This window comes from Nymphaea colorata, chromosome 13 (genome assembly GCF_008831285.2).
Source record: "Nymphaea colorata isolate Beijing-Zhang1983 chromosome 13, ASM883128v2, whole genome shotgun sequence".
Taxonomy (NCBI): domain Eukaryota; kingdom Viridiplantae; phylum Streptophyta; class Magnoliopsida; order Nymphaeales; family Nymphaeaceae; genus Nymphaea; species Nymphaea colorata.
The window spans coordinates 11,883,021-11,902,843 of record NC_045150.1 but is presented as its reverse complement, the minus strand read 5'-3'; the positions used below and the strand labels follow the sequence as shown (position 1 = coordinate 11,902,843).

At 36.3% G+C, this 19,823-nt stretch overlaps 1 protein-coding gene across 3 annotated transcripts; it reads right to left on the bottom strand.

The window, feature by feature from the left end:
• Positions 1-92: 92 nt before the first annotated feature.
• On the bottom strand, positions 93-12,722 carry LOC116266751 (auxin-responsive protein IAA28-like). Of its 3 annotated transcripts, none has more exons than XM_031648071.2 (5): positions 10,611-12,722; positions 10,233-10,486; positions 7,938-8,031; positions 3,258-3,319; positions 93-336 (listed from the first exon to the last, which is right to left on the bottom strand). In XM_031648071.2, exons 2-5 carry the CDS (start codon positions 10,411-10,413, stop codon positions 308-310), a joined length of 366 nt encoding a protein of 121 aa, XP_031503931.1. In that variant the 5' UTR covers positions 10,414-10,486; positions 10,611-12,722; the 3' UTR covers positions 93-307. The 3 variants fall into 3 exon arrangements, with proteins under 3 accessions (XP_031503931.1, XP_031503933.1, XP_031503932.1); XM_031648073.2 differs by having other exon boundaries at positions 11,041-12,722; XM_031648072.2 differs by having other exon boundaries at positions 12,589-12,718.
• Between the last annotated feature and the right edge of the window lie 7,101 nt (positions 12,723-19,823).

Below are 19,823 nucleotides of genomic sequence, written 5' to 3'. Positions count from 1 at the left end.
AGCAGATGACAAGTTCCTAGAGCTCTTCCAACAAGGGTTCCAAATAATACGAATAACAAGGAAATGACATGATCTACTCCGCCAAAGCATAGACTAGGAGTTGAAGATCACAAATAACTGGCCTTGGTTGTATTAAGAAGAGTTATGATGGCCTATACAAGCTTGAATGTTCATCAAAAGCATACAATTCCCCATAAACACATAGAGGGAGGCATCCACAGAACAAGCTTGAGAATAGCACAGCAAAATGATATTAACAAAATCTCTCCCTCTCTCTTTATTTGAAGAACCACTAACTTCATTACCATCAATCATACTTGGTGGATCTTCTTGTGACTGAAACAAGAGAAACATCAACATGTTAGTATGTGGAATAGAGGAAAGGAACATCTTCATTTATAGTAGCACTTAGCTTTTTAGAAATAATTCAAATGGCACCCAAGATTTAGAACTTATAGAAAAAACAGCCCAAAGATTTTGTTCAAGCTTAAATTTTTTAAATTGTTAACTTTCCTTGCTACCTTCCTCCTTAGTTTTTCATTTTATTCATTCACGTTCATCTTTTCGGGTCAAGTAAAACATAAAGTTGTTAAAGAAGACAAATTCAAAAATCTAAAAGAAGAGTAAGAACAAATAAATAGGAGGCGGTACCTTAAGGCTTGGAGATGGAGGCATCTTTCATTATTCTCAAGCTTTTTTGGTTCTCAAAATGTAATTTACCACTAGTAGTGTGGCTTATCTGAATGTTAAAATTCAAAGGAGAAAATGGAATATGATAATAAATCGTTGAGTTTCCACCATAAATCTAATGCCAACATTACCTTGGGTTTTTCTCTTCTCACAAACTGCAGGCAAATTGTTGGGTTGTTTCATGAGTAAATAAGTTCGATCGCAAAAGATTTGGGCGTAGAGACACAACTATATATATATATATATATATATATATATATAAAGAGAGAGAGAGAGTTTGGATGGAGAAATCCTCCAACCTATTACAACACACCACAGAATCCAATCCATCCAACAGTGTGTTTAGTCATGTTTGTCCAATACATTGTATTGGGTGGCTGTGATTAGATAAAACTTCAACTGATATATATATATATATATATATATATATATATATATATATATATATATATATATATATAGTTAGTTAGTTAGTTAGTTAGTTAGTTAGCATTAATTCACAACTTTTTCTCCTTTCTCTCTTTTAACTGTCCATATGAAAAAAACCAAAAGTTGAGAACACTTCTTACGACTCTAGCACCTAAAGTTCTAGCACTTACCCACCAGTTTTCCATGGATATATATACAAAGCTTTTAATTTGAAGAACAAGTATTTGAATATCACAATGTTTTCTTACCAAACGCGTCCAGATATACAAAGCTTGTAAGTGCACAAACAATATATTTATATTCATAGAACATAAAACTAATAAACAAATATGTGGAAATTAACCAAATCAATATCAACTATCATTTTGCCGTGTCAAATACTTAACCCTGCGTCAACATGGGTGAGACACCCTCTCAAGCAAGTCCACATGACATAGACAGCCGTATATTGACATCGTAACAAAGTTTTCATACATGCGCATATAATGGAGTTCACATCCACTGAATGTTGAATGCTGTCAAATGACTAAAAATTAAAAATCAATCACTAAAAAGACCGTCATCATAAGAGTATCAATGACAATTTATGGCGCACCAATGAACTGCGGTGCTTCCAGTAACAGATTTGCGTGTGATAGAGATATGTATTGGCTGACATCACAAAAAAATAAACGTTCTACATTATCTTTTTTAAGGAGATATTAAATTATTAACCAGTTATTGGACCTTCTTTGTCATCTTTCTTGAGTGCAAATCTATCATTTTGACAATTGAGACATAAGCTAGGAGACTTATGCACATAGTTTATTAGTTTAGTGGGTCTCCCATCAAAAGCCACCATTTTTTACAGTATTATCGCACTTTCTTCATTTTTTACTCATTTATATTAGCACATCTATTGTTCGCTAATATTTAGATTGGTTTAGTTGTCACAAAAAACACGTTTTTTTTTTCAAAAAAATACACGAAAAAAAACGTGATAAATTAAATGGACATTTAAAACTTTTAAAAACGAGTTTCTTTGAAAAAAAACGTTAAAAACAAAACGCGTTTTTTCGCATTTTTTTCACTTTTTTTTTCTATTTTTATTTGTTGCAAATCTATTTATCTTTTGATGTTTGTGTTAGTAGTTTCTCATTTAATTTATTTTCCCCTCATTTGTAGTTTTTAAAAAATTTTAAAAATTTACCGTATTTTTCCTGTTTTTTCAAGCTCATCGTATTATAGCGAGAAAAAACTCACCGTTTAAACTCAGACATTATTTGTGACTTTGATGCGCACATAATTGGAACACAAAATTAACCAAAACGCTTTGAAATATCCCACAGTATCAATCTGTATCACAACAGTTCAACTTATAGAAAATAGAAATAAGAACAATAATAACATTATTAATGAAATCCTGTTTCCTAGAAAAATTTGACAAGAAAGTAGCAAATCTATAGTTAGTTAATAATCATAAATAATAATTTAACAAGAGATGATTATTACCTGGAGAAATTTGACATGGCAGTAAATATAAACAACACTTAGAAGTTCAATTCCAGTTTCAGAGGTTTTAAGAATTTATATGGAGATATATGTACCTATAATTTGGTCTGTAATCAAGTTTGGCAGCTCTGTGAGAGAAACTGCTATAAAATTTGAAGTCTGTTTTTGCCTTCTAACTTGACTACCTAATTCCACAATGGACATCTTAATCATGCAACAATATCACTTGTAAAAAAGAAAATTATATTAAGTCCAAGCAAAAAGCTGTAAGATTTGAACTCATGAGTCTAGGATCAAGACCAACCTAGCTTGTTGATAGTACCACAAATAACGTCTCGACGTTTTAAACGGCGAGGTTATTCTCTAGTAAAATACGGCGAGCTTGAAAAAAAAAAAACAAAAAAACGAAAAAAATACGATTTTTTTTTAATTTTAAAAAAACTAAAAGTGAAAAATAAATAAGTGAAAAACTAATAACACAAACATCACAAGATACAAGATAAGTAGATCTCGATTCGCAAGAAAAAAGAAAGGAGAAACTCTTTGCAAGAGAAAGAGAAAGAAACAAGAGTTGCTTATCTCGTTTTGCAACCACAGGAAAAGCAACACATTTCAACATGTAAAGCTGAACGTGCAAGTAGATTTACCGGTAGCTGGTGCTTCAGAGCCACTGACGATCCAAAGCCTCTTCACTGAGTTCACGAAGGTCCTGGAAATAAAATGATATATATGTGAAAATCGATTCCAAGACAGAAATTATAATTTGCGGTTCATGAAACGTTAATCAAACACACTCGCAGTCGCAGAGAATTTGCACAATGACAAGACTAGATTGGAGGGAAAACGCGACCACAAGACACGTCTTGTGAAAATAATTCACATATAATTTTCCTGAGAAAATGGTTCACATTGATTGACAAATGCGAACTACGTTCACTTGCATCGACTTTACCTGTGATCTCTTTTGCGGTAGAGCGGCTGGGGTGTTCTGGCCCTCGGTGTTCGGCTGTGTGAGGGAAAGGGTACGTGGTTTGGCTTTTTCATGAAAAAAAACTACTTTTTTGGTTTCCGTTTATGTCCACGTAGGGTGCTTTCCTTGTTTTTAAACATCAAGGGTATTTCAAAGATTTTGGATGCCAAACGTGCACTCCCATGAACATATAACCTGTACCGTGGACATCAGGTAGTGATGGAAATATTTCATGCATGGAAAATTATATGTTGGAAATGTTGGAGGCATGGAAAATTCATGGAAATTATACGTTGGAAATGTTGGTACATGGAAAACTCATGGAAATTATATGATGAAAATGTTGGATACATGGAAAGTTCATGGAAAAATGTGTTCTAGGTACCAACTTGGTTAGAAGGAGAAAAATCATGCAAGTGTTGGATTTCTCGTGGCAGGCTGACACAGATAATATTGCGAAAAGGTTGGGCATTGAAATGTCTTTACATGAAATACAAGTTCCATTTCAGAATAAAGTGCAAAAGACAGAAAACTATCTAACTAAGAAATGAAGAAAGCAGGAAGATTTCTTTAATGTGTGAAATGTTGGCGTAACCCAAAAGCTAGGAGGCTTTGAAATGTTGATAAGATTTAACAAGAGTTCACTTGGCTCAACACTTTATACTCCAAAAGGAGCTTTGCCCAACTCCACTTTGTTACTTTAAGATAGAAAGAGTTGGGCGAGTAGCCCACCTTTCCAACAAAAAAAAAAAAATCAAGATCTTTTGAAAAATATACTAAAAATATTAGTACAAATAAAAAAAAAATTGTTATCTAGTATGTTCATACCTTGTACTTATAAAATATACAAAATTAACATTGCTAAAGCCAATGATAATTGAGTCACAACGAAGTCAATGTTGCAGATAAATCAAAAGAAGATATCTAAGCAGCAACACCTGGAGAAAGATGATGAGTGAAAGCTCAATTGACTGGAACGACAATTATTGAAGTGTCCACAGGAAAGAGAGAAAGACAGCGGGCGTGAGAGAGAGTGTGTGTGTGAATCTGCAATGCCAACGATGATTGAACCAAGAGATTGAGTACAACAGCAAACCATGAGAGAGAGCACAAGGATTAGATCGAAGTTACTAGAGTAGTGTCCAACAGAGAGTAGAAGACAAACACCCCTCAACCCAAACCAACAGTATCTCTCAACGCCATCAGGACAGTAGCTTCCCACGGGAATCGAAATAGAACCGCTTGCATGGAGAAGAAAGAGAGAGAATCTGCACCACATTGCCAAAATACTTGAGCAACAATGGTTGAACTAAGACATTGAGGACAACAGCAACACACACACACACACACAGAGAAAGAGAGAGAGAAAGAGAGAGAGAGAGTAGAACAATACTTGGTTATATAAGTTATGGTCCTCATTCTCCTAATCTTCTTTATCCTTTCAAGTTATGCAGCACAAGTTGATAAACTCTTCTTGCTTCATAATCGCCGCATTAGTTGTTCAAAGTTAAAGAAGAAAAAAGGCTATAATTTAAATTCACTTGATGGGTAGCCGCCATTGTATCTTGTCGACAGCTACAGAAGAACTTAGGTACATTTTGAACAAGAGCGAGAGCTTGAGAGTATATTTTATTGTTGCCAAAACTTTGCGTGCGTATATTTTTCATCATTTATGAAAAATCTAGTAGTTAGAGACGTGCTATAACGTGCCAAATATATTATACTCACATCTAGTATGATGGAACATGATTAAGATTGATACCAATTACGTTGAACCTATGAAAAGAAAAATCAGATCAACTTTAGATTAAGTGGGAAGAAACAAACTAGTTGACAACAACTAGCTGATTGATTAGGAAGAAAGGAAGACTTGGAAAGTTTCAACCCATAGGTTCGGTGTAAAGCAAAAATTAGGGCTGCAGATTTGTCCAGCATGTGTTTGACATCCAGCCAGAACCCAATTCAGAACTTCGAGATAAATCCACTAAAACAATAGCCTTATTATAACATATTTTTCCAGATTATCTCTCGGATCCTGCCAAATGAATTCACCCAAGATAATGTGGAGAAAAATGTTACTATTTCCAGAAAAACACCTCTACTGTTCATATACTTCGGGATTTGCGGCTTTGAATTTGGATCTCTAGTGTTCGAATATTTGGCTGAGGAGCACTCACTATATATTTCAAGGAGTGTTTTATATGTAAATATGTAAAAACTTAAGCTTAACTAATATTTACATAAAAATTATGTAAAATCAACCAGCACCAATCAACACAACAATGCACAGCAAGAAGCAAATTGGAGAGAGAAAGATAAAGTAGAAAACCTAATCCCGAGGGATGGTAGTGTACTGGGCGACAAGGTGGTTTAGATCTTCTAAGTTCAAATATTGGAGTGGTCACTCTCACGTCCTAATGCAATCTACCTCTAAACCGTAAAAGGTCTCAAGGAATGCTCGAACCACTCACTCTTAAAAAAATAAAAAAAATGAAATAAAAAAAAGACAGAAAACCTAACAGTCAATGTAGGGATTTTTTGAGGTTTGCTTGGAGGAGTCCTTGTATGTGTTAATTTTTTCATACAAGTACAAAGAAGGTGCTGGGCCTTCATAGCTGGCCTCTTTGGATTCCCCGAGTGCCCAGCTAGGCAGTTTATTAGGCTTAGTAGTGGATAATCCTTTTTAAGGCTTTTATTAATAAAGTTTGTAACTTATCTCATGAAAGGTGAGCGGGCCCTCAATTATCAAGAGAGGGTGCGTAGGCTTATAGCCATAACCCAACAGGTTTCCCGCGCAATTGCCCACACGTGGCTCCGCCCCAGCCAAACCAACCAAATCTTCATAAGGGCGTTTGATAACAACACTGTGTGCTTCAAATACAATATTTGATAAAGCTAAGTTCTTCTAATTAGATTTAAGAAACAAAGGTTTCAATAGTTGATAAGATAATGTTTCCTACCCGAAGCAATAACATAGCGTACTCAAAGCATATATATATATATATATATATATATATATATATATGTTATAAGAAGATAATAATCTTCTAGTGAAGTAGCTTCTATGTTAACCAATGGCACCCTAATTGTACTTCTTGCAACGAACACACAAGAAAATAAAGAGAAGCGTTTGATGAAAATGAGAACACACAGTGACAGCTCGGACATGGACTGGGAGGGCGACGGCGGCAGCCACGGTTTTAGTCAAAACAGTGAATTGCGACAGCCCATGGATCGGTTCTGAACCCATGTCAGAACCAGTTAGACGTTGATTTAGACCGTACCAGACTGGGTCCGAACCAGCCGGTCCGGCCTCCGGATAAGTATAAGTAGTGGATAAAAGCACCCCCCCCAACAGGTGGGTCCTCTCTAAACTATTGGCTAGCAGTACGTCAGCACCTGAAAGAACTAAATATTATTATTTTAATTTTTTTTTCTTGTTTTTATTAAAAATATCATTTTTTTTTTAAATTTCATGAGTGGTCATGTCACTTGGCCTTTGTCCCAGGAGGGCCTTAGGGTTAGGCAGCCAGAGTTAGGCCTGACAAAGAGAATCTAAAACTTTCCTCCTAAATGAATTTAGATCTGGATCTGAATTCGGGTCCCATGAAAAGAGGAAGGGCAACTGCGCAAGTAAAGAAACGGGTTTTGGATCTGGATCTCCCTTGTTGGATCTGGGGGACAAGGGTGATTTGACCCTGGACTGGGGTCAGGCTCTGTTTTTTCTCCGGCCTTTGTAAAGGGTCCATGTCACTTCGGATACTGGCAAAGGATCGGATCTCGTCGTAATTTAGTCCCTTGGTCCTTCCACTTGGCGTGTAGTAGGCCAAGAATTGAAGGGGATAGGTCTAAGTGCTAGTGGCCAATTAGCTGACCCTTTTGGGGCTCTGCGTTAACTAAAATCTTTTTTGTTTTGTTAAATTCAAATCGCTGTCCGAAAAAGATTCACAGGAATCAGTCACTTGATTTGAATTGGTTGGTATTATAATAAATAAAGGAAAAAAACAAAATAGTTTTTTTTATTATTATTTTTCAAAAAAAGTTTAATCAGGAAAATATAATAAAGTTATATAACACTGTAAATTATAACATGCAATTGCTTTAGAAAGAAAAAACTTATATTTGATATGATTTTTAAGAAAAGTATTGTTCTCAATAAAATGAATCTTGACATTACATGAGGAAGAAAAAGGAAATTTGGCGACAATTATGGCCAGTTGGTCGGCTGACTTTCTCCCAGCCAAGTTCCAGTGAGACTATTTTTTCTTCTTTTTTCTCTTATGATAGGAAACGAGAGGCCGTTCATATTGAAAGAGAAATATTAACAGAAAGGAAAGGGAATATGAAGAAGACTCACTCCCATGGCACGTCCTCAACTAGCAAACGGTCTCCCTCACTGTCTTCATAGACAAGAACGTGCTCACCAGCATCCTTTTCCATTTTGATCTCCACTGCCAACACGCAACAAAAACCATTAACAAAACAGTATCACATACACACACACTCTCTCTCTCTCTCTCTCTCTCTCTCTCTATATATATATATATATATATATATAAACAAGGATTTCAAGCAATAAAATCAAATTTTTTTGGCCTTTCAAAAGGTATCTGCATCTCAAAAAAGTTTGATTGATAAGTTTCATTTGGATTAGATCTAAACACTCAAGATACACCAGGTTTGCACATAACCGTTGTGAAGTAGAAATTTTGTAGCTAAAGAGCACTAACATAAGAAATTTTAGATTGCAGGGGCGCCAATGTGCAGTAAACTAAATTATATGGAGGAACTAATGCATAAATAAGATAATATTATACGGGTCCGTGTGGGCAACTGCACACACAAGCCTACACACATTGATACTCTACCTGCCAGTTTGGCAAGGGGATAACATGAGACTTGATTCAGGTAGAGAGCTACAGCTATGAAGGACTGGATCCCCTAAACTTGGTGGACATTTGTACTATTTTAATTTAGACCAAATCCTACCAAATTCTTTGGCATCTTGTTGATCTTGGCAGATTGGCTCCAAATCCTTCTTCCTCCATTTGGGGATGTGGATACGGCAAAGGCCAAGCCCTAGTTTTCAAATCTTGCATATAGGTCCACATTAGGGGGCAGAAAGTCCCTCCTGGTATTTGGCCCATGTCCATACAAATGTAGGGTCAAGGCCATTGTTCCCAGCCATCACCAGTCAAGCTAGGTCCCTGAACTAGGCTGGGTCCCCTGGGAACTGATCAATCAGCCCCAACTTGGTTTGGTTCCTGTGACTAGACCAAAGACGACTAGATCGTGCTGACCTTGACCAACTCAGTCAACCGGCATTAGGCCAACAACTAACAGAAGTTCTTATTGCTAAATCTCTTTCTAAGAGAATCATAGATAGCCTGAACCCATATAGATAGAGAAACAGATGACTCAAGTAGTTGGCTCAGTCAAAACCTAAACAGGTCCCATTCAATTGCCGGGTTCGGCTGCTTCCTCCCGGCTCTGCTGGCTCCACCATGAAGGTTTGGGCAGTTTAGCTTCTGCTCACAGTAGCTGGTTGGTCACAATGTGGTTAAGACATGGAACTGAAGTGGGTCAAGGACCAAGTTGATGTAGTCATTGGAACCAGATGGGGACGTCCCTAGATAGGTCTCAGTTCTCTCAGTAAGTTGATGATAGTACTGCACCTAGATAGGTCCAAGTTCTTGAACCACAAGTTTCGGGAGATCAGAACAAGTGGACAGAACCCCCAGTTGAAGTATTCATTAAAGAATGAAAAAGGAGAAAAAACAAATGAATAAAAATGTGGCAACAGGCATTGGATGGGGAATGACACGGAAATATAGGCTCTAGAAAGCCACATAAAATAAATAATAAGAAGACATTTCCTCATGAAAAACCAATAAAAAAAAGTGGGAAATGAAGTACAGAGAAAATCTAGTTCCAAGTACAGAGGTCCACAGTGAGACTCAGAAAGAAAATTAGAAAAGAAAAAAAAACTGAAGAGAAAAAACAGTGACAGTGAAGAACAGAGAAGAACAAAGTTCAACATCACTGTCAACATTGCAACACTGTAGTATGGGGTACAAACATGCAACCAACTGAGCACCACACATCAACTTCTCAGGAAAGTTCAGGTATAAATCTTTCCATGTTTAAGAAGTTTTGGTTCCTTCGGGAATTTATGGCAAAAAAAAAAAAAGCCTGCTTCTCTCTCTCCCTCCCTCTCATAACCAAGAAAACTGTTGTTGTCCTGGAAGTACTGTGATCAAACAGAACATATTTAGAATGACTACAAGAAACAGTATCCTCGACATCATATCTGCCTTAAAAATCTTGTAATAAGATTGCAATATTTTGAAAATCATTTGACACCGTGCTGTACAAATCACGACAGTAGCAGTAAAGTGAAGACCATAAGAAGGAACAAGGAAACAAAAGGTAGGAAATCAAAGAGATGTTCAGAAATAGAGGTCGGTCCATGAAAAAGCAACCTGGAATTGCAGAACTGGCGACTAAAAGAGAGTGAATTGAAGAGAAGCCCAAGGAAAATGGGGTATTTATAAGGTAAAGATGAAGAGCATTATGCAGTTACAGTTAACAGAGTTCTTTCCTTCCTTCCTTTCTTTTTCGGTGTATTAACAGAGAAAGCAGAGGGTCTTACCGTCTAAGAATCTGCTGAACAACTGTTGAAGCCCTTGAGACAGCGACTCATAACTGTCGTAGGCCCTGAGATCGACCTTCCGACCGATGGGGAACCCGTCCATGTTAACCTTCACAAACAAAGAATCCTCTACCTTCTTCTCAGGCTTCCTTGAGGACTCCACCTCTTGCTCTTCCTCCATCAGTCTTCTTGGCTAAGGGCTTCGAGCTCCTCAGCTGAGCGCAAATTGATGACTGCCCACAACAGCAGGACTCCTGAATTGTTCATGAAAAGAGGAAAAAGGATCAAATGCTTCTTTCTGGCAGTGATTCTAAAAGAAAAGGAAATCCTTGCATGAACGGAACGGGAAAGGAGAGAAAATGGAAACCGACATACAACCTCTGGGACTTGGGTTTCATAGGTCGTCTTTTGTTCACATTGTTAGGAAAAGTTTCCGGGCACTACCCTAATTGCAGAAAGCATACTCCCCCTATGATTGCTGTGTGCTTCCTTTTCGAAATCCAGGCTTTGAAGTTTGAACCATCAACATTTAAAAGCAGCTAAAACACTGGTATGTTGTTACAATCTTCTCAAAAGAAAAGATGAGAACAGCAAAGATAGACAAGTGTTGTATCCTTATAAACGCTCGTTAGAAGAGTGAGAATGTGAAAAGAAACTGCACTGGTCCCTTTAACATGTGGATTTATGTGTTTGTGTGCATCTGTACCACAGATATAAAGAGAGAGAGGTACTGGAGCCAAAGTTGTTGGAACTTGGAAGTAAGAAGGGAAAAGGAAAAGATAAGAGATGATGATAGAGAGCGTACTACCTTCACTGTTTTAACATGGAACAGAAGTTTCAAGGCAAGAGTTGGAGGAGGTCTACTACCATAAAAAGGCCGCCACTGCCCACATGTAACAGTAACTTGCTATAAATACAGAAAGAGAATGAGAACTCGACTGAGGACAAGGAATGCAGTGCAGAGTTCCTAGAGAACAAAGAAGGAAACTTTCTGCAATTAAAGGCGTGTCGCTGGTACTCTGTAACCGCGTTTCAATGCATGCTCTAAATGGCTAGCTACCCAGAAACCACAAGCCTCAAACTGCGTCTCTGGAGTGGAGATTTATACAAGTCTGTTTTCTCAGCAGCAAATTTACAGATATGCACATAATACATTGAAGGTTATGCGAGACTCTTTTAAGAATATTTTTTTGTCTCTCCCGAAAAGATTGAGTCGGATTCACGCCGCTCTGCGTAGAGGTGAGTTCAATTCCCATTCAAGACGGCTGAAAAAGAGGCAATTATTAACTTTATAAACTTTATGTCGTGTATAAAAATATTCAAATGTGAAGCACGCATAACTCGTGTGAGCTCTTCTGCATATTTTTCATTTTAGTAAGGCGGTGTCAAGTGCTATAAGAACGTTGGCTGCCGCCAAATGTGAACCTGAATTCTTTTCACATTTCTTTTGTCTGCGGCAGAGACGGAAAAGTTAAAGATTCAGTAAAAGCACACATACATCCTTAACAGATTTAGAAATAACTTGGTTGTATTCTAAAAGAAGAGTTTGAGGGTTCTTGAATACATCAATCAGTTTCTGAAACTGCTGAAAATTCAATTTGGCTTCATCCCAATCTCTTGCACGTTAAGTTCCTAACGTTCATAGATACGAAACGAAATCGTGGGCTAGTTTCAAAGCCTGTTATGTAGTGAAATGATTTTCTCAATACTGGAAAATCATTTTCAGCCATCGGTTTAACTTAACAGTACTCCCACTGCCTGTATTTCCCTCCATGACTAGAAAATCTCTAGAAAGAAAAGCCCGAATCAGACCGAGCCTCAACCACCAAAACCCTACGAGAACAGTACCATCAAACAATCACAATGAAAAATCTCTCCTCCTGTGGCCTTTCCAAAAGTATGAGAAATTTTCTTGACAAAACACAGTATAAGATATTTTCTGTGGGATCTGCGAAAACTTTTAAGCAAACACTCACAGTCACAGACAGACGTTCTTGTCAAGTAATTTGTCGGGGAGGGACATATTTGTAACTGGTGCGACGGAGGCACAGAAGCATCGCAGAAAATAGCCATCACAAAGTGGCAAAAGCAATAAAAGAAAGTAGAGAGAGAGGAGCACGTCCAACTGAATGTCAGAGGCCAATTCATCGAGGAAAGAGATAAAAAGCCGAAGACCCATCAAGCATAACCCAGATGTCAAATCACGAAAACTCCCCAGAGAAAAAGAAAGCAAAGAAACAAAAGATGAACAGAGGAGTTATGAGAAAAACAGAAGCATTGTGACAGAAAAGGAAGATCACAGGAGTAGGGGAGAGGGAAGAAAGAGGGGGTGCTTTCCCTTTGAAAGAAACCAGACTTTGAAGAGCAGCAGTTGGTGGTTGAAGCCCTCTGGTTCTCGTATGGAACCATCTCTTTCCTCGGCCTCATGGCCACCAGCCTCAACCATTCATCCTTTCTTCACCAACAGATGCCAAGTCTCTATATTAAGGGCCGAAGTTCTTCAGGTCTTTTGTTCGTTGTGGACGACTCCCTCTTCATTTATTGACATAGGGAAACTGCCTCGGTCGGTCTGAAAACTCTGTTGCTCGGCCGAGGCTTAAAAACGGACTGTCATGCAAACACGGGTGAAAATTTTCAATTAATTTATACAAGCCAAACATAAGTTTTATGATAGATAAAAATAAAAAATAAAAGTCCTTTTCTTTTAATTATTGTGGTAAAGTACCATTTTTCTCATGAAACACATATAAAATAGTTGACAAAAAATAAAAAAAATGCTGTCTAACGTTTGGATAAATAACAATCATTGAAAGTTAACCTTTAGGTGTTCAACTATTGAGAGAAATTCTAAAACTACTGTTTACTGTACATCAACGGTCATCTCAAATCCACGTTTTTTACATTAAAGCGTTGATTTGAAATCTACGTTGGTGATAGATACTGAAATTCACAGTGTGATACAACTAAATTCACGGATTTGTGATTTCCTCGGAGTTGAAATCCATGGAAAAATTAAACCCAACCTAAAAGAAAATGTTTATTTTTTTGTGAAAAATAACAAAAGTGTATTTTTTAAGAACAAGAATATCTTTTTTCAGCCAAGGAAGACTGGTTCTGGATGAAGGGTAGTTTTATTATTTAAAATACAATATAATATTTTTCTTTTAGCAGCCGGTTATTTGAGAAGTTTTCTCAAAGGTCGAGTGCCTATTTATTAACCTTCAAAAGTTTACTTGTGATTCGTTATCTTCTCAAAGATCAGGTTACCATATATATATATATATATATATATATATATTGACATAGTTTGTATTATATTGTATATGGTAGGTGCATAGAAGAATCATATTTTCGCAAAGGTTAAAAATAGATAAGGATGAAGAAAGTAAAGAAAATAAAAGCCTAAAGAATAACCACGATAAAGGAGCAACCTACTTAGAGGGTATTTTAGTCAATCCATTTCGACCAATTTTTCTTAAATTTAACTTTGATTAAACTAATAAATATGCTATTTTGACTAATGTTAATAAGCGTAGGCCTACTTCAATAAAGCTGGAGCATCTTCCCTTTTTTTGATATCTTTTAAAGCAGAATACTTAGTCGTAATTTCACGAATAGGCATTCAGCTTTTCCAAACTTTTATGATTGACACCCAATTTTTGTGGGCAATATAAAATAGTAGCAGGCCGACATTTTTGTCCCTTTTTAAGTAGAAAAATCAGATAAATTAATGATTTGATGAGACTGAACAAAAACATCAAATGACAAATGACAAATACGTTAAAAGTTTTAATGCTTTCTCAGATGACAAATGAGAAGTGGGGCTGCTGAAAATTTCACAAAAAAGAAAAAAAATCTGGAAAAAAGTTAGTTTAAAAGAAAAGGTAGGCCCTCCAAAAGAAAATATCAGCTGATAAACTGAGCCGAGCTTGATTAGCTTGCATGAATAAATCCATCTTGGTATTTGGACTCAACCCCACCAAGGATCATAGAGATATAAATTTGTCTAATTCATGCCAAAATCAACATTTATCAAATTTAACTTAACCCAACTTTAAACAAGTGAATCTTATTCAAACCCATTCAAATTTCATTAAAATTTAATCCTAGGTATGACTAGCATAAGATCCACCATTTATATTTGTTGAATCTTAATCAAATGTAATAAAATATAGACCTCGAATTCAAATTCCCATGTGAAACTGCATGGTGAATTTAAATGTGAAATTGGCTTGCTTGCAGGGTATCGGATTCCAGTGATTACACGCTAGAGAGCTAGAGGGGCAAAAAGGAAACTAGAATTTAATCTCCATACTTAACAAGTTTGAGATGCCAAGGAGGGGGTTTTAACGCCCAATTAGGAACGAGTTTTTCGACTACTTGAGCAAGGGCAGAGCGGCTTGCTTGGGACTTGGCCTCACCACAAAAAGAAAATTAAAAAAAAAAAAATTACATGTAAATTTTAGAAAATTCCACTTATTTTATATATAAATTTTGAAAAATGATATTTCGACCTACTCAAAATTTAGAAACATTAATTCGGCCCTTTTCATAAAAAATTTCTGGCTTTGCCCTTGCATTTGAGGACATGATTAAACTTATGAAGACGTCGTTGTTGAAGCAAGATGGTGCCCAAATTGATAGTAAAGAGGAAGAGTTGTTCTTCTCCGTTGTGAACAAAGTTTTGAAGGAAATGAGTGTGATGCAATGGGAGAGCAAGGATTATTTAGTTGAAGGGCATTCAAATCACCAGCCCAAGTCTAATTCTGGTGTTCTTTAATGTATTATTATGTAATTTAAATTTTTTAAAATGAAACTTTTGACATGTGGGTTTTGCTAGTAGCCCACACCAGTCCCCTATGGTGGTTATCTGCCACTTATGCTATGGTGGTTATAAGTAAGAGAAGGTGAGGGGGATGGTGGGGGTTTCAAACTTAGTTCTATCACATTCAAAGACAAGGGCAGAGTGGGGGCCGTATGGGCCCTGGTACCACCTCAGTTTTAAAAAAAAAATTACATGTACATTTTAGAAAATTTTGTTTGTCCTGTATAAAATTTTTGAAATGATATTTCGGCTTGTATCAAAATTTAAAAACATAAATTTGGTCTTTCTCATGAAAAATTTCTTGTTCCGCCCTTCTTTAAAACAATGGTGGTTTGCCATTCATGATAACCTCCCTCCCCCTCAATTTAAAGAAAATTACTTGTTCTATACAAAGATTTTGGAAAATGGTATTTCAGCTTTTGCTAATATTTTGAAATAGTTCATAAGGACCTACTAGTTTTTTTTATAAGAATTCTACCTGGAAATCTTCTTTATTTTTTATCTCATGTTGAATCCAACTAAAGTAGAGGATGGATATGCTCTCAAATGAAATACTGCTGTTCTAATGGGGAGCTAGATAATACTGAGACTAGAATCAGGGGCGGAGCCATGAGGGGCCTTATTTTTTCTTTTTTTTTTTAAAAAAAAAGATATATGTAAATTTTAGAAAATTTCGGTTGTCTTATATAAAAATTTTGAAAAATGATATTTTGGCTTTCTCGTAAAAAATTTGTGCCTCCACCCCTAGCTAAAATTATGATAATGTGGAACCTTCAATAAGGACCAAAAAATACTATTGGTATTAGATAAATGCTTGTTGCAAAGAGTATTATGAAGGCGCTTTGGAGAGACTAGCGAAGCCATAGAAAAGCAACTTATGTGGATCCAAAGAGAGAGGGGATGGGTCTAAAGAGTATTGATGATTGTTACAAGTGGCTGTTCAGGGAAAAACAATACTGTTTTCTAAGAGAAGAATAGACATTTCAGATGTAGAAGTCTAAAGTGAAATGGTTCATTGAAGATGACAAAAATACTCACTTCTGGAAATTTCTAGTGAAGGATAAGCAAAGCAAGCTGAGGAGAAGCGATCCTTCATTGGAAGAAGCCTATATATATATGATCAATTTCTGTTGGTGTATGAATTGATAAGTAACATTGAGTCTTGCAAGGAACAATCTTTGTTGATGAATTTGGATGTCTATAAGGTTTAAGACAAGCTTCGGTAATCATTCTTCGAAGACGTTTTGCTTCATGTAAGTTTTTATGCATTATGGGTGGAGGACATCATGGTGTGCTAAGAATACTTCTTGGGGAGAGGGCAGAAAAAAAAACTACTTATTACTACTGACAACAAACCATCGGTAAAAGTGCGCAAGCTGTCAGTGATAGTTTCACTAATGGCAGAAGCAACCTGTCAGATAGACAACTCACTAATACATTCATGACGATTGAGCATGACCGTCTTTTACTAACGGATGACACCATCAATAAAACATTTACGTTCACCAACAACCCTGCCAACCGTCAGTGAAAATCCATTATGTATTGAAGGAAAGGACCATCAGCAACGATAATATGGTATGTGGAAGATTATAAACAACTAACAAAACATGCCAAATACTGTAGGTTGAGGTCATAATTTCATATGGATTGAAACTATCGCTTGTTAAAAGAAGTCTTACATTACGAGCATCTGCTACAAAAGTTTGAATTCATTTCATCAAAACTCTTTCATGCCAATCTATTTGCTATGTGTCTCAAGACTCCATCTTTAACATGGATTTCAAAATGTCATGTCATCTGTCATGCAACTTCTGACATTAAGAACAATCTTTTTAATCATCGAGTCTTCGTCAGCGACTTCTTTTTTTTTTTTTTAAGAATGTTTGTTAGAATCATTCTATGGTGATAAACTACATTTGCCGCACATATCTTTTGAAGTGGACTCATTCATGTATAACATGAAGTTGTTCTTGTTGAGGACCTATCTATCCTTTCAGTACGAATCCCTGAATAGGTGATGAAATTTTTGCCCTCATACATAGTCATTGGTAACTGCACTCTTGGATTAAGCAGGTGCTAACGGATGTGCAGCTTTCTACCAAAAGATTATGTCATTTACATTTTGAGGTCAAGAGATTGTTGGTAAGATGAGCATAGGGAACATATATGATAAGAAAAGGTTGAGAAAAAAAAACACAACCTTGTTGTGGCTTCCTTTTAGAAGACCATATCGATCCTTTTTTGCTAATTAGAGCTTTATTTTTTGCTATGGGCAAAAAGCTTTTTACCCTAGGCAAGTTGAAAAAAATAAGAAAAAAGGCACTCGGGCTGGGCCCAATAAATTTTTAATATTTATTTTATTAATATATATATATATATATAATATTTTATTATAATTAATTACATTTATATATTACTTTATATTAAAATATATTTTTTAATTTAATCGGGATGAGCTCGGGCCAAGCTCGGGTTATAATGTTCAGAACAGGCCCGGGCTCGGGTGTCGGTCGGCCCGATGCCCAGGCTTACTTAATAGTACTTTTGGATAGCAGGTGCCCTCTCCATAGCATTGATGAAGAATCTGCGTGTCATTTATTTCTCCAATGTAGTAATGCTAAATTTATATGGAAAATGGTGGAGCTAAAATTTGACATAAAAGTTGCCTCGAAATTAGAACACGTACATGTAGACAGTAGATCGCTACTTAGATTCTGGTGGGTGCTATACTTCTTGGCAACTAAAAGGTAGAGGTGCTCTATCGAAAGCTGAAAACAACCCACCACCTACCCAGGCCTTGACATAGCCCAAGACATCGAAGGCAGGGGGAATGGAGGGACCTTTGGCCCATTTGCATGTCATTCTTAGTGCTTTTTAAAGAAAAATTCAAGGAGACCTAACCACCTAGGTGAGTTTCTCATTAAAACAAAGACCCATGCAGAGACCCATGCAGATAGTAAAAATTATATATGAAGCGCCACTGAATGACAGCTGAGCCTTAGACTTGACACCAATTTAAAACCACTGAGAAATTTCTATATCCACTTTAGATCCGCATGAGGTATGTTCCTCTAAGCAGTAGCTCTCCCCATCATCATACACCTTGCTTTTGACCTTTCAAATGTTCAAAATAACATAAAAAAATACTGGGCACCACTATTCAGTAAATGGCCAGTAATTTAACTTTCCAGTCAAACACCTTCAATTTTATCCACGTCACTTCTACATCAAATTTCAGGTGAATGAGAACAATTAAAAATTGAAGTAGATTCATGAAACCATGTAACATATTTTTCCATGAATCTAACCCATATTTTAGGACAGAATCACTAGACGATAACAATCTATGAGTACCAAACGGCCCCTCACATTGGAGAAGTGATTCAGAAGTGCTATTAGGTGAAGTTTTCTAGAGATATCTAGCCGTTTGTTTGTAGGCGTTGACATTTTGCTGTCTCAATTAATTTTCTTTGAGGAGTTTACTTTAAGCAACCCACTTTCTCAGCCTGATTGCATCCAAATTCAATTGTTAAATAGTTTTGACTAAATGAATTCAACATTAAATGTATCTCATCTATATGACGATCTCAAAACACCCACGAACATAGAAAGGACATTTGATAATAGAAGCACTAACACAATGTTTCATGAATCTATCCTAAAAAATATGGTAATTTCTTAGGACACAAGAAGGTTTAGAAGATAGAGATAGATTCATGGAACATTATATATAAATTATATATAAATGCTATGAAAGGTTCATGCTAAGCCTTGAGTGAGCTTAATTTTTCAGCTTAATATCCAACTTATCAATACCCATCTACTATATACATCGCTTTGATTTGTACCGTAAAAAGTCGGTTCCTATACCACATTGTTGGAGTTGTCAATTCGATGGATTGTCTGACTCATTTATCCAACTAAACATATAGCAAAATTCAAATTTTTTTGAAAAAATTAAATGAAAAACATAAACGTTAATAAACTAAAAAATAAAATATTTTTTAAAAATAGTAGAGTGCTGACACGTGGTACTTTTGATTGGCTACCAAAACGAATTAGTACACTTCAAACCATCCCATTTGATTCAAGCTTCTCGAAGGAGTTTACCTCCAACTTCCAAACTGTCGTGGAAAACTTTTTTCTCAAACATGTCTTTTTTTGCCTCTTTGTACGGACTTTTGTCATTGTTCTTTTGTCCCTACAAATAAATAGGTTGGGCTATTTTTTTTCATTTAATAATCCTAGACATGAAAACTCTGTTTTCTCTTTTTGGTCGCTATCAAACGCGGGCGTAAAGATCATGAAAATTGACGTGACATCACAACTTTAAAGTGAAAAGCGCGCGTCGGATTTAATTTGCGAAGCCAAACTTTGTTGTCTTTATACATTTATTGAGCTTGCAATTCGTAGACCTCCCCTCAAATTATGCCCACAAGACGTCCGAAGGAAAATTTCATTTAAGATGCCACTTTTAGAGAGAATTTTAAATACAAGCTTCACTTCTTTTATTTGAATGATATGGACCTGAGTTTTGGCAACACTGCCAAGTGAAAGTTTATTTTGTTACATTTTACCATCGTAAGTAGGGGTGAACACGGGCTGAGTCGAGCTCGAGTTCAGTCAGCTCGAGTGCAGCTCAACTAATGAAACTTTAAGTTCAAAAATAGTTCGACAGAAGCAACTCGGGCTCGACTCGGCAGTTACGTGTCGAGCTCGAGCTCGACTCGACTAAGGGTTACAAACTCGTTTGAATATATGAA